General features: G+C 45.2%; 2 protein-coding genes and 1 long non-coding RNA gene across 11 annotated transcripts; 1 reads left to right on the top strand and 2 right to left on the bottom strand.

Moving 5' to 3' along the window:
• The first annotated feature begins 1,234 nt into the window (after positions 1-1,234).
• On the top strand, positions 1,235-4,286 carry LOC124055560 (PI-PLC X domain-containing protein 1-like). 2 transcript variants are annotated; one of them, XM_046382465.1, is made up of 7 exons: positions 1,235-1,376; positions 1,642-1,778; positions 2,400-2,522; positions 2,763-2,918; positions 3,180-3,292; positions 3,532-3,602; positions 3,729-4,286. In XM_046382465.1, exons 1-7 carry the CDS (start codon positions 1,274-1,276, stop codon positions 4,067-4,069), a joined length of 1,044 nt encoding a protein of 347 aa, XP_046238421.1. In that variant the 5' UTR covers positions 1,235-1,273; the 3' UTR covers positions 4,070-4,286. The 2 variants fall into 2 exon arrangements, with proteins under 2 accessions (XP_046238421.1, XP_046238420.1); XM_046382464.1 differs by having other exon boundaries at positions 2,397-2,522; positions 3,729-4,285.
• Positions 2,786-3,827, bottom strand: LOC124055561. The gene is made up of 3 exons (XR_006842713.1): positions 3,691-3,827; positions 3,166-3,571; positions 2,786-2,927 (listed from the first exon to the last, which is right to left on the bottom strand). It is a non-coding gene; the product is annotated as an uncharacterized LOC124055561 (long non-coding RNA).
• Positions 4,287-4,290: 4 nt separating the features above from the next.
• Positions 4,291-13,516, bottom strand: LOC124055558 (NACHT, LRR and PYD domains-containing protein 12-like). 8 transcript variants are annotated; one of them, XM_046382456.1, is made up of 21 exons: positions 12,896-13,516; positions 12,031-12,076; positions 11,765-11,867; positions 11,540-11,653; positions 11,326-11,436; positions 11,117-11,227; positions 10,904-11,014; positions 10,708-10,809; positions 10,481-10,589; positions 10,160-10,388; positions 8,227-10,039; positions 7,748-7,921; positions 7,459-7,632; positions 7,188-7,361; positions 6,859-7,032; positions 6,472-6,645; positions 6,046-6,219; positions 5,769-5,942; positions 5,513-5,686; positions 5,373-5,419; positions 4,291-5,281 (listed from the first exon to the last, which is right to left on the bottom strand). In XM_046382456.1, the coding sequence occupies exons 2-21, from the start codon at positions 12,047-12,049 to the stop codon at positions 4,752-4,754; spliced, it is 4,791 nt and encodes a 1,596-aa protein (XP_046238412.1). In that variant the 5' UTR covers positions 12,050-12,076; positions 12,896-13,516; the 3' UTR covers positions 4,291-4,751. The 8 variants fall into 8 exon arrangements, with proteins under 8 accessions (XP_046238412.1, XP_046238414.1, XP_046238413.1 ...); XM_046382458.1 differs by having other exon boundaries at positions 10,481-10,556; positions 12,896-13,515; XM_046382457.1 differs by having other exon boundaries at positions 10,184-10,388; positions 12,896-13,515.
• Between the last annotated feature and the right edge of the window lie 326 nt (positions 13,517-13,842).

Below are 13,842 nucleotides of genomic sequence, written 5' to 3' on the forward strand. Positions count from 1 at the left end.
CTAAACGAGATCAGCTGATCACAGCTTAATGGCTTAAACAAGCTCTGTCATACGTTCCAGTTCTTGAGTACAAGCCAGATTGGAACCTGCTGCGTTCAGAGAAAGCTCGAGTCTGTTCAAAGCCGAGACAAAAATTCTTCATTTAATGCTTCAGAGAAACGGCGGGTCATGTAACAGCTAAACAACAGCCGCCTGTTTGTCCTCAGCACAGCTGGAAAGTTCACCTTGATCAATGTGTGTGACTCCAGCCAGCGCCAGTGGCTCTTTTTCCCAGTAACTTGTGCACCAACACACAGTGTGTAAATACAGAATACAGGATAATCCAATCGTCTCGCAGCAGTAATTGGGGGGGGGGTCATGTGGTGGAAGTGTACCTCTAAGTCATTAAGTCCTGCACAGAGGAGTTTCACAAATTGAAGTACTATTAAATTTATAGAACGATATGATATTAACCCTTTAAAAGGCAAGTGACCATATTAGAGCACTTCAGCATCCCAAGAGGCTAATTAGAGAACAACATGAGCCAATCAGCGGGGCTCCCTCTATGCCACAGAGCGCATCATCGTAGCATTTGACCAATCAGCAGAGTTCTGGAGCGCGTCATACTTTACAAGTGCTTTATTGCATACCATGACGCAAAATGTTATTGTTGTTTATGTTTTGATATGTATTTATTTTTTACCTCTAACGGGAAAGGAACCATATATGGTCACTTTGTTCAACTTCATTTTCTACATGAAAAATGTTACAAAAGTAAAATGGTCATGTTATTTACGCCAACAACACTCCGGGGTTGAAATTTTGAATTTACGTATTTCAATGAGTGTCCTTTAAAGGGTGTAATATGTTTTAAAGTAAAAACATAAAATACTTTGTCATATGTTCGCCCAATAGAGTTTTAACTGGATAACTTGTACTCCTTCGGGCATTCAAACTCGTTTAAATCAAACTGGTAAATGTATGTGACAAGTGAATATATTTAAATACGCCGTATCTTTTAATTAGCATTTTTTTCTTTCATTTCACTCTTTTTAAGTAGCACAGCTGATCACTACATTAGTATACAATGCTTTTGTTTCGAAAACGGAGTTCCGCCGCGTCACTTTCCGCTTTCACTTTGAAGGTCATCTCCGGAAGTGTTAGCTTGTTGTATCCGCTAACTTTAAAGACAGAAGACTGTAAACAAACTGCGATTGATTGCAAAACAAGGAAATGAGTATGTTAAACTTTCGTAATAAAAACAGTAAACCTGTAAACATTTGAGGTAAACAACATGGGAGACGAAGAGCGGCAACAGCTCCGAGGAAACCCGGACTGGATGTCCTGTTTACCGGAGGAGCTGCTTGATGTCCCGCTGTGGAACCTGGCCATACCGGGTAAAACAGAAAAGCCGAACAGAAGCCGGCTGAACGTGGCTATTGTAGGGGATTCGTCCGGTATACAATCAAATTAGAAATACATGGATAACACACAGATTAACGATTTTTCTTGTTGTTTATCTTCCATATCCGGTTAAATTTGTCCTCATGGGGGTCTCCCCGGCCTGTGTCAGTCTGTCAGTCTGCTTTGTTTGTACAATACATGGCCAAATGGATGTGGACATCCAGCTTTCGTCTAACCGTCCTCGGTGTCTTTCGACAGGGAGCCATGACAGCATGTCTTTCTGTCTGGATGTCTCCTCTCCTGTCCTGAGATCAGAGCCCTGTCTCCTCAGAGGGATGGACCGGCTGTTTCCCTGCTGCACTCGACCCTGTGTCTCCCGCTGGGCCACCACACAGGTAGAGAGCACACCTGTACTTTACTGGGACCAAATTTAAGGACCAATCAAACGCTGAAATCCTCAGGGTGATTTGAAGTGAGTCAGTCTGTGGTCTGGTGTTGCGTTCAGGTGGCATTTCTCAACTCTCCAAGTTTACACCACAGTCACAGAGAAGCACAAGTACAAACTCTGAGCCAACAAATACGTTTAGACTCAGAACGTTTGCCTCATAAATGTGAAGTAGAAGCACTAAGTGCTTAGATGCTAAGCTGCACTTTGTCAGCTCTGCACTGAATTTCTGACTGCGTAATTTAATTTTCTCAACAAATTGATTCTTTGCTCTATAAAACTGGTCTAAAAACAGTGAAAACTGTCCATCACAGCTTCCTGGAATTTCAGTTTTGTTGAGCCAAAAGCACAAAAATCCCAAACTATTCAGTCAAATAGTCATTTTACAGTCTAGAAGCAGGGAATTTTTTGGCAATTTGCTCAAAAAGGGACTTAAACGGTGAACTTGTGAACTCTATCATCAAATACAAAAAACTAATCAACTGACTAATTGTTTTATCTGCCACTTGCATGAATCATATTGGACTTTTCCCCATATTTTTATCTTTATTTTGTGTCGTGTGTGCAGCAGTCTGTCCTCAGTGATCAGTGTGATCTTGGGATTCGTTTCTTGGACCTGCGGATCGCCAAGAAGCCATCAGGAGGCAGCAGATTGTTCTTTGCCCACGGCATCTACACACTGGTGACTGTGAAGGTGCATATGCTCACACACACACACACACACACACACACACACACACAACAACAGCCCCTCCTCACCTTTTACAAAGTCTGAAGTTGGAAGAGTATCAGCATTGAACAGACACACGAGCAAGACTTACATGACTCATACTGAGACTGTGGTTTTGTGGAAATTTAGTTGAGGCCTGACTTAATGACAACTTTTGTGTGTGTGTGTGTGTGCGTGTGTGCGCGTGTGTGTGCGCGTGTGCAGGAGGCTCTGGATGAACTGGCTACCTGGTTGGACGCTCATCCACAAGAGATTTTAATAATTTCTTGCTCCCACTTTGAATCACTGACTGATGAAGATCACGTCCACCTTGTGAAGTTCATCATCTGGTTGTTTGGGAAGAAACTCTGCTCCTCACAGGTAACTGAGCTGGGACAAAAACGGAGGGATTGCTTCATTAAATTAACAATTAGTCAGTCAGCAAAGGGTTCATCCACAACAGTTTGGATAACAGATGAGATAAATAATCTAATTTTATTGAACAAAGTTTCAAATATGCGAGGATTTGCTGCTTTTCTTTTTTTAATCAAATTGTACATTGACTGCATTTAGTTTCCCGTCTATTGTTTAATTAATTAATTGAAAAAAAAAATTAAAGATACTTTACGTGTTTACATGCAGGACACTCCAACTCTGCGTTCCTGTTGGTCCAGAGGTCAGCAGGTTGTTGTTTCCTATGACAACCAGCAAATGGTGCTGCAGCACCCTGAGCTGTGGACTGGAATACCTTACTGGTAAAAGCAAAGCAGGGATGTTTTAAGCTCACATCTCCCGTGACCTGCTGTAATGTGTTTCAGATCATGTCTGCATTGTCATGCACCAAAGTCAAGCATAAGCTCACAATTATCTCACTTTTTTAGTTGCAGACTTGACCACATTTTGCTAACTTAGGTTTCTGTAACACCTTGTGTAACAACACTAACATCTCTGCTGCAGACTTCTCTTCACACTTGTGTGGATGTTCTGTCTCCAGGTACGCCGACAGCCCAGATCCTAAGAAGGTGATCGTGTACCTGGAGGACCAGAAGTGCAGAGGGAGACCAGGTAGGCGGTGGTGAATATGAGAATACTTCATTCTAAGTAAAACCAGTTCACGTCATCTTATTTAACAGCTGGTGTCATGAGTCCGGACCTGAGGCAGTATGCTGTCTTTGTCTGTTGTTTTTCCAGCTGGTTTTTACGCCATTGGACTGAACCTGACAGAAGACGCTCCTTACGTCCTCCTCCATCCCCTGCAGAACATGAAGAAGATGACGATGAGGGCTCTCTCGGTGCTGCTCCGCTGGGCGAGCGAGCAGAGGCCCGGGAGCGAGGCGGGTCGAGTCAACATCCTCTGCTGCGACTTTGTGGGCGTCAGTCAGTTCTGCTCGCTTGTGATCGGCCTAAACTACAAACTGCTGCGTGGAGCCAGCACGTCCGCTCCCCGTTCTGTCCGCAGGACGCCGGCAGCGTCTGCCTCGGAAGTCACCGGCTGTTGCCATAGCAACCGGACTGGAGATCCCACGCCGTGAAACAATTCAAAGCATCAGTAATTATTTTACCTGTGAAATATGATGTGATGATAATGTGATCTGCTTATTGTCTTTGGACCTTCATACTAATAAAGTTTCACTGTCGTCTCTTGTACATTACACACAGTATTGTACTATTTGTATTATTAAAATTTTTCACATTTTTGTTTTGTTAATCTGCTTTTCATAATTATGTAAATACATAAATAAATACTTTCATATATTTTGACTCCTGGTTTTTTAATGATTTTCCATGTTTACTGATATTACCAGTCACATCATACCAGCTTAATGTCCCCGGTCAGTGCCATTTTAACTGTAAAAATAAAGTTAACATAAAACAAACTTTGACAATTCAAGACAAAATAATAAAGTATAAATAAATTACACAAGTCCATGGTTGCATCAAAGCCAGAGTTAGATAAAAGATAAATGTTACTGAGTGGATGAGTGTTGTATGAAATGAACAGTCTTCTAGATTAGCATTAAAAACATTGAAAACATTTGCTGCTCAAGGTGAAGCAATACTCTCAAGGCGCTCGTGTTGTGCTAACTACTGCAGCAGTTCTATGTACTAAAACTATTACAGGAAACCAAAGAAATGAGCTCCGGGTTCTGGTTTCTCGAAGCTAAGGTTTCTGATCTGAAAACATAAAGCTTCACTTTGTCCTGTCCATTTCTTTTAACACAAGGACACGGACGACTCCAGCGACAAGAACCCAAAAGCAGGGTAGAGAGGTTCAACGAAGGCACAGTGGAAGGTGCACAGGTGGATCCGAGTGTCAGGTAAAACTGTGTAGTAGGACAGCGTCCCTGCAGGCCAGTCCAGATACACTCCGACTCTGTTCGAGGCGGAGGACGGAGGAGCGAGAAGAGCCGTGCGTATGTTGTTGTGCCAGGCGTAGTAACACTGAGCAGTGAATTCCAGACTCCACGACTTGTCATTCCAGCCAAGCCTGCTGCCGTCAAGGGCTCCTCTCCGTCTCAGTCCTTTGTAAGTCACTCCAATATCGACCCCGACTTCCCAGTCCACCTCCCAGTAACAGCGACCGTTCAGACCAGTTGTGCACAGCAGCTGGTAGCACCAGTCGAATCTGTCCGGGTGTTCGGGATACGGCTGCTTCTCCATCGACAGCATCACCTTTCGCTTGTCCTCGGACAGGAGGACGTTTTTGTGCGCTGTGTTCGGGTCCAGCGTGAGTTCACAGACATCTGACGGACAGAAAAAGAGAACAGATGTTGGTCTGCAATTTACGGATGTCATTTGAAGCTAAAATGAAATATTTGATTTTTCCACACTTACACTTCTTCAGACCGGAGCTCAGCCACTGAACACACCCAAGATCCACACTGAAACACGGAAACAAAGTCAGACTGGAGGCCGAACCGAAGCAGCTCTTGAGCTCGTCGTCGCTCACATTTTCCTTTTCTTTTTCCCCATACCTGAGAGTATCCAGTCTCCAGCGTGGATCCTCCAGTCCAGCTGAGAGCTGCTTCACTCCTGAGTCTCTTGGGTAATTGTAGCTCAGGTCCAGCTCTCTCAGACACGAGGGGTTGGATCTCAAAGCCGAGGCCAGAGAAGAGCAGCCGTCCTCTGTGATCAAACAGCCTGACAACCTACAGACAACAGAAGCCCTGATGAAAACTTAGCTTCTCTCACAGCAGATACGTTGTCACTAACAGCATGACAGTAGCTGACCTGAAAGTTTCCAGCCTACAATGTGGACTCCTCAGTCCATCAGAGAGCCTCTTCACTCCTGAATCCTGCAGGTCGTTGTTACTCAAGTCCAGTTCTCTGAGGCTGGACGACTTGACAGTCAGAACTGCTGAGAACTCCTGACAGCTTTTCTCTGTGAGCCTGGTGTGACTCAGCCTAAAACCCACAACATTTCCAATCACATTTTCTGCGTTTCAGCTTTCATCGATGACAAATGAGATTTGAAAATGTCCAAAGAAGTGTTGAAGTCTGATCCAACCTGAGAGTTTCCAGCACACAGTGTGGACTCTTCAGTGCAGCACACAGCAGCTTCACTCCCGAGTCCTGCAAGTCGTTGTTACTCATCTCCAGCTCCTTCAGACCAAGAGACTGTGAGCTGAGAACTGATGCCAGAGCTTCACAGCTGCCTTCAGACAACTTACAGCCATTCAGCCTAAAGGATTTCAATCAGACAGCTTACATAATGAATAAAAACCTTTAACTGAGAATAAAGCTGACCAAATGTTTCCAGGAAAAGGTGAACATGCTAAGTCGGTACAGTAAATAACTAAATATAGCTTTACTTTAAGTTTATGTTTGGAGGGATAAAGCCAACCCAAAACTGCATTAACCACATTGAAATGAGCTCAGATTACGAAGTCACCAACAGGCCAAACACTGCAGTATCTCACGGCGTAATCCTGACCTGAGGGTTTCCAGCGTACAGTGTGGACCTCTCAGTCCAGCAGAAAGCAGAGTCACTCCGGAGTCCTGCAGGTCATTGTTGCTGAGGTCCAGCTCTCTCAGACTGGAGGACTGGGAGCTGAGGACTGATGAGATCTCCTGGCAGCATTTCTCTGTGAGGTTGGTTTGACTCAACCTGTTGAAGGAGAACAGAACACAAACGTTTACTGCTGTACTCGCTGCTGTCACTAGGAGCTCCCAAATGAGAGATCATCAATTAATAAATTAATGAATTATCCAGTGGCCCATTTTTGAATAAGGTATAAACGTTTGTCAGTGTTTACAGAAAACACAACAGACCGTGCTCACAGAATATTGTTCCCTTTAAACATCTGAACATTCATCTAACCTGAGGGTTTGGAGTTGACACTGGGGACTTCCCAGTCCAGCTAAGAGCAGTTTCACTCCTGAGTCCTGCAGGTCATTGTGACTCAGGTCCAGCTCTCTCAGACCACAGGACACGGAGCTGAGGACCGATGAGAACTCTTGACAGCATTTCTCTGTGAGCCTTGCTTGAACCAACCTGGTAAAACAGCAGAAACTTTTAATTTGATACAACACAGGAAACTGAAGTCCACAACAGAGACAGCAAGAACAGCGTGTGATACTGTAGTCTGAACTGAAGGACTTGTTCATAAACAAGCACATTCTTGTTCATAAACAAGAATGTGCTCTCACCTGAGAGTTTCCAGACGACACGGCCGACTCTCCTGTGCAGAAGCGAACAGCATCGCTCCTGAATCCTGCAGGTCATTGTTACTCAGATCCAGCTCCCTCAGAGTACAGGACTGGTGGCTGAGAACCGAAGCCAGAGTCTCACGGCTTTTGTCTGATAAATTACAGCCAATGAGCCTGAGGAAGAATTTGGGATATTTAAATGGGAAACTGACTGTGAAAATGTCAGAGTCACAGTGAAACTGATACACAACAATACAAATGAATCCCTGACCTGAGCTTGTCCAGTGCACAGTGAGGACTTTGCAGTCCAACAGACAGGAGCTTCACTCCCGAGTCCTGCAGGTTGTTGTAACTCAAGTCCAGGTCTCTCAGACCAGAAAGCTTGGTGCTGAGAACTGATGACAATTCCAGGCAGCAATTCTCTGTGAGGTTATTGTGGCTCAACCTAGTAAAACCAATAAAAAGATTTTTTTGTAGAAGGGCGGAAAAAGTCGAGTGTCTTATTTAACAATACTTTTACACCAGATGACGTTTTAAGGCCATGTGGTGTATAATCTAACCCCAGCATTTTCAGCTTGCAGTGTGGATTCTCCAGTCCAGATGAGATCAGCTTCACTCCCGAATCCTGCAAGTTGTTGTTGCTCAGGTCCAGCTCTCTCAGACGAGACGACTGGGAGCTGACGAGTGATGCCAGAGCTTCACAGCTTTTCTCTGACAGCTCACAGCCACCCAGCCTGTAAAAGAACGAGCAGCAAAAATGCATTTTAAAAATAATGACTCTGAAGCTGCATTTATTTTGTATTTTCTGACATCTCACACACAAAACCATAAATCATTTAATCAATACATTACTTGACTGACAGCAGCCCCAGTAGCAAGTTGTGTGTACTTGTGGAAAACATTTGTCACTATTTCCTAACATTTCATGACAAGAAAACAAAGCGGTTCCTTTAGCAGATAACACAGCTGCAGCCCTGATATTTTGTCAGGATGTCTTTGTGTAATTTGTAGGAACCAGGAGTTCAGGTCTGAGACTTACAGAGACTTATTGGAAGCTTTGACCACAGGCAGCAGCCTCATAAGACCTTCCTCAGAAGCAGAGTACTTCTTCAGGTCAAAGACGTCCAGGTCTTTCTCTGACGACAGCAGGATGAAGGCCAGAGCCGACCACTGAGCAGGAGACAGTTTGTCTGTGGACAGGCTCCCTGCGCTCAGGTACTGCTGGATCTCTTCCTCCAGAGAACAATCATTCAGCTCGTTCAGACAGTGGAACAGATTGATGCTTTTCTCCGCGGTCAGATTCTTCCTGATCACACTCTTGATGTACTGGACCGTCTCCCGATTGGTGTGCGAGCTATTTCCTGTGTGTGTCATCAGGCCTCGTAGTAGAGTCTGATTGGTTTCCAGTGAAAGGCCCAGGAGGAAACGGAGGAACAAATCCAGGTGCCCGTTCGGACTCTGTAAAGCCATGTCCACGGCACTCTGGAACAGGTATGGCAGTTTAGATTTGTCCTTTAATAGATTAGACCACCAGGTTTTTGACTGAGAAAGCAGATTAATGCCAGAGTTGGTAAAAGTCAGAAAGACATAAAGAGCAGCCAGAAACTCCTGAATGCTCAGGTGAACAAAGCAGAACAGCTTCTTGTCATACAGGCCTCTCTCCTCTTTAAAGATCTGCGTGAACACTCCTGAGTACACCGAAGCTGCTGTGATATCGATGCCACACTCGGTCAGGTCTGATTCATAGAAGATCAGGTTGCCTTTCTGCAGCTGCTCAAAAGCCAGTTTTCCCAAAGACAAAACCATGTCTCTGCTCCCTGGATTCCAGTGTGACCATGTCCCAGCTGCTGTCCCAGCTGCTGGCCCAGCAGGATACTTGATGGTCCACAGTTTGGCCTGAACCACCAGGAAGTGGATGTACATCTCAGTCAGGGTCTTGGGCAGCTCTCCTCCCTCTCTGGTCTTCAACACATCCTCCAGAACTGTAGCAGTGATCCAGCAGAAGACTGGGATGTGGCACATGATGTGGAGGCTTCGCGATGTCTTGATGTGGGAGATGATTCTGCCGGCCTGCTCCTCATCTCTGAATCTCTTCCTGAAGTACTCCTCCTTCTGTGGGTCAGTGAACCCTCTGACCTCTGTCACCATGTCAACACACTCGGGAGGGATCTGATTGGCTGCTGCAGGTCGTGTGGTTATCCAGAGGCGAGCAGAGGGAAGCAGATTCCCCCTGATGAGGTTTGTCAGCAGCACATCCACTGAGGTGGACTCTGTGACCTCAGTGAGAACCTCCTTGTTGTGGAAGTCCAGAGGAAGTCGGCACTCATCCAGACCGTCAAAGATGAACACAATCTGGAATTTGTCAAACCTGCACATTCCTGCTTCTTTGGTCTCACCAAAGAAGTGATGAACAAGTTTCACCAAGCTGAACTTTTTGTCTTTAAGCTGATTCAGCTCTCTGAAAGTGAAGGGAAATATGAACCGGATGTCCCGGTTGGTTTTGTCCTCAGCCCAGTCCAGAGTGAACTTCTGCGTTAAGACCGTTTTCCCAATGCCGGCCACTCCCTTTGTCATCACTGTTCTGATTGGTCCGTCTCTTCCAGGGGAGGGTTTAAAGATGTTCTCACATCTGATTGTTGTTTCTGGTCTGGCTGGTTTCCTGGCTGCTGTTTCAATCTGTCTGACCTCGTGTTCATCACTGAGCTCTGCAGCCCCCCCTTCGGTGATGTAGAGCTCTGTGTAGACCTCGTTCAGAAGGACTGGGTCTCCTGTTTTAGCAATTCCCTCAAACAAACACTGGAACTTCTGCTTCAAACTTGATTTGAGTTTTCGCTGACACGCCTCTGGAGATTCTGCATGAACAGAAAACAAGAGGAAGCGGATGCTACAATAAATATGACAACTTGCCAACAGCCAACGGCACCCGAGATAACGAAAGAAATCTGTACAGCATTTCCCTTTTGCCCATTTACCCCACCGTTCCAAAATCATCGTACTCATCTGCAGGGCGACAGCCAGCTCCTCCTGCTCTATTCTCCTCAGGAAGTGCTGCACAATTTTCTGAAATGCCTGTCTGCAGCTCCTCACGTCCTCTTCGTCGCTGCCGTCCATCATCTCGTCATCTGAGCACTCTGAACTCAGAACTCTCTGCATCTTCTTCAGCTCTTCCTTCACAAAACCGACGATGTTCTCCTCGAGCAGCTGGAAAGCGACACACAAAAGAAAAAAGCTCTGTTTCACCACGACATGGTGAAATAAAAATGAGACCTCTGTGTGCTTGTAGGTTTACACACCGTAAATACAGAGCCACTCTCAGTTTGATCTTCCCCTGATGACTGACCAACATGGACTTCTGACATTTCCTGTCGTCTGTGGAGGAAAAACACCTCAGCATCTTTACAGCTGAAAGAAGAGTAACTATTACAGCTTTTCACAGATTAACTGATGTGCTCAAAGACAAATGGGACTGTTTTAAGTTACTGTGTTCATATCAGCGTTATTCATCAGCAAACTGACTCACTCTGTTATGGGAAAATGTTGTTTTCGAAAAGTGAGAGGTGACTCCCGTGACTTCAGGGACACACAGCTGGGCACAGGAGAGTCGGGTCTCTCCTCCAGGACCCTTTGAGAGAGACAGACAAGGAAAAGTCAATAAAAGGAAGACGGTCTCGCTCTGAATACTGCTGTTAATGCTCACAAGTGAAATGTTACCTTACCCTGTTTCAGGAGAACAATGTTTTCTGAAAGTGAGGGGCGACTCCAGCGACTTGTTGCTCCTCATGGACATACAGCTGGGCACAGGAGAGTCCGGTCTCTCCTCCAGGACCCTTTGAGAGAGACAGACAAAGAAAAGTCAATAAAAGGAAGACGGTCTCCCTCTGAATACTGATGTTAACGCTCACATAACAACAAGTAAAATGTTGACTTACCCTGTTTCAGGAGAACAATGTTTTCTGAAAGTGAGGGGCGACTCCAGCGACTTGTTGCTCCTCATGGACATACAGCTGGGCACAGGAGAGTCTGGTCTCTCTTCCAGGACCCTTTGAGAGAGACAAAGAAAAGTCAATAAAAGGAAGACGGTCTCCCTCTGAATACTGATGTTAATGCTCACATAACAACAAGTAAAATGTTGGCTTACCCTGTTTCAGCAGAACGTTGTTTTCGGAAAGTGAGGGGCGACTCCAGCGACTTGTTGCTCCTCATGGACACACAGCTGGGCACAGGAGAGTCTGGTCCCTCTGTCACGACCCTGAGAGAGAGACAAATGAAAAAAAATCATTAAAAATAAAGACAGTCTCCCTCTGAATACTGATGTTAACGCTCACATAACAACAAGTAAAATGTTGGCTTACCCTGTTTCAGCAGAACGTTGTTTTCGGAAAGTGAGGGGCGACTCCAGCGACTTGTTGCTCCTCATGGACACACAGCTGGGCACAGGAGAGTCTGGTCTCTCCGGCTGCTCTGGGCTTGAGCGCACACAAAGACATTTTACATTCAGTAACAACAACAGTAATGCAGGAGAAATGATGCAACTGCTGAGCTCTGACAGCCACCAGCAGCTGAGATCCTCGTCTCACCTCGGCCCTTTGGTCGAGCTGTCAGGTTCCGCAAACCAGGTCACTTTGGATGGGAGGATTCCCTCATCGATCCCTTCACGCAGATCCATAGTTAAGCTTCCACCTCCACAGAAACATAAACGAAGCTCAGTATCAGTCAGACTGAAAGTGAAACTGACGACGCATAATCAAAGAAGAAAAGACAAAGGCCACAAACCGGTCGTGTGTTTTAAAGGCTGGCAATTCCAGCTTGTGTACAAGTGCATGTCACCTTGAAAGGTGCCTACCTGCTGAATTAACATCCATGTCAGGTTGCAGATATTTCCTTCATCTGCAAAAGAGACAATGAGAGAGATGACTTATTTTCCGTTGTTAGTCCAGGCTGTTTTTGTGTAAGTCTGCTGTCAAAAGTAGTGAAAGTGCTTGGAAGTAATGGTGTGATATCAAACCGGCCCAACCTGCAGCCAGAAATCAAATCACTCATTTCCTCCCAGTTTCCACAAATGATGCTGGTGTCCTGAGCAGCGATCATCCTTCAACTCACAACGCACTGAACTGAACTGGATTAAGCACACATCACAGTAACGCAGCCTGTATTGCTGGTCTTCCTTTGTGGGACACCTGAATCACAGCGTTAGTTTAACTGACTGGAGCCGTGTGGAGATCTGTGACCTCCGACATGGAGCCTCTGAGGGGGTGCAGTTCCACTGTAGCTCCACTAGATGGTGCACATTGGCAGAACAATCGAGCCCAAAGTGAAGACGAGCCAACACTCAGAAGGAATTCAGTGCCAACATCTAAAATCTGTTGCGTTTTCACAAAACAGAAAGATGAGGTGGATTTCTTTTACAAGGCCGTGCGTTTCTCCGCCATCACCCGCTACAGCAGTACAACAACACGCTGCTTTTGCTTTTCACGCTTCGTGTGCGTTTGAAGCGGATAACACTTGTGTACTTTTACTTTAAATGAAGTGTTTTGATTAAACAAAAAATACTTTAGATTAGCTACTCTCTGAAAGTTTCAGCAGTCACTGTGACGTTACTGCGCCGTTATGGAAGCTTATGAAATATTTTTACATGAGCTTGACACCTTTCAACTCTGACAAAACACAAGAGAACTGAATTAACAAAAAACTGCAGTCGGTTTCTTACCTTTTCTCCGGTTAAAACAACTTCGACACACGGAAGTGACTTCAACCTCCAGCTTCAGTCAAAGGAAAACAAACTTAAAAGAGGAAATCAACCACAGAGGAGGAGGGATAAGTGAAAAAAACGGATAATCAGTGTGTCTCACAGCAGCGGGATGAATTCTTCACTCCAGAGTCACACCTTGCTCACCTGGTTTGTGTTTAGTGTGGGATAAATGAAATGAGTCACCGAGCGCTCCCCGCAGGAGGCTGGCCCGGACGTGTCCTCCTCTCACCCCGTGGGCAAAACGGCCTCACTAACCTAATTCACACAGTACAGCTTCTAAAGACACATTTTGAAGCTGTTTTTTGGTCGGATAACGTGTGTAGACCCTGCAGTGTAAGGGGATGTGCACGCTGTTTCACATGCAGTCTGCCTGAAGGCAAAGCTCAGGGCGAAGTAACGCAGTCAGGTGAACGTTTGAAGACGCAGAAAGCTGAACTTTCACACATGTGCAGGTGAAACACACCTGAGGATTTGGCTGCTGATCAGGTCAGCAGGCCTGTTTTTCGATCCACTGTGTTTGAATTTAACCACTTTTACAAAATTTAAATCACAAAAAAGAATTCAGTATTTTTTCTGCCAAGTTGCAAAGGAATCAGATGTTGTGAGTCTTGGTGAAGACATAATTTAGATCTTCTGTCTTAATATTTACATAGATAATATGTAGATCGATAAACAACTACCAGCATCACCTTACTGTATATCTTGTTGCATGAGATAAAAACATGTGGGTACGACCTTGTGCGCATAAAGACGAATCACCTCTCAGGACTTTGTCGCATATTAAGTACTTTTACTGTGGATATGTTAAGAACCTAATACTCACTTGTAGAAGAGTATTTTTACAGTGAAGTAAATCATCTGAGTAGGACTGCTGAGGACAAGACTGATCATTACACAGATTTTCCC

This window comes from Scatophagus argus, chromosome 24, assembly GCF_020382885.2.
Source record: "Scatophagus argus isolate fScaArg1 chromosome 24, fScaArg1.pri, whole genome shotgun sequence".
In the NCBI taxonomy this organism is placed as follows: Eukaryota; Metazoa; Chordata; class Actinopteri; family Scatophagidae; genus Scatophagus; species Scatophagus argus.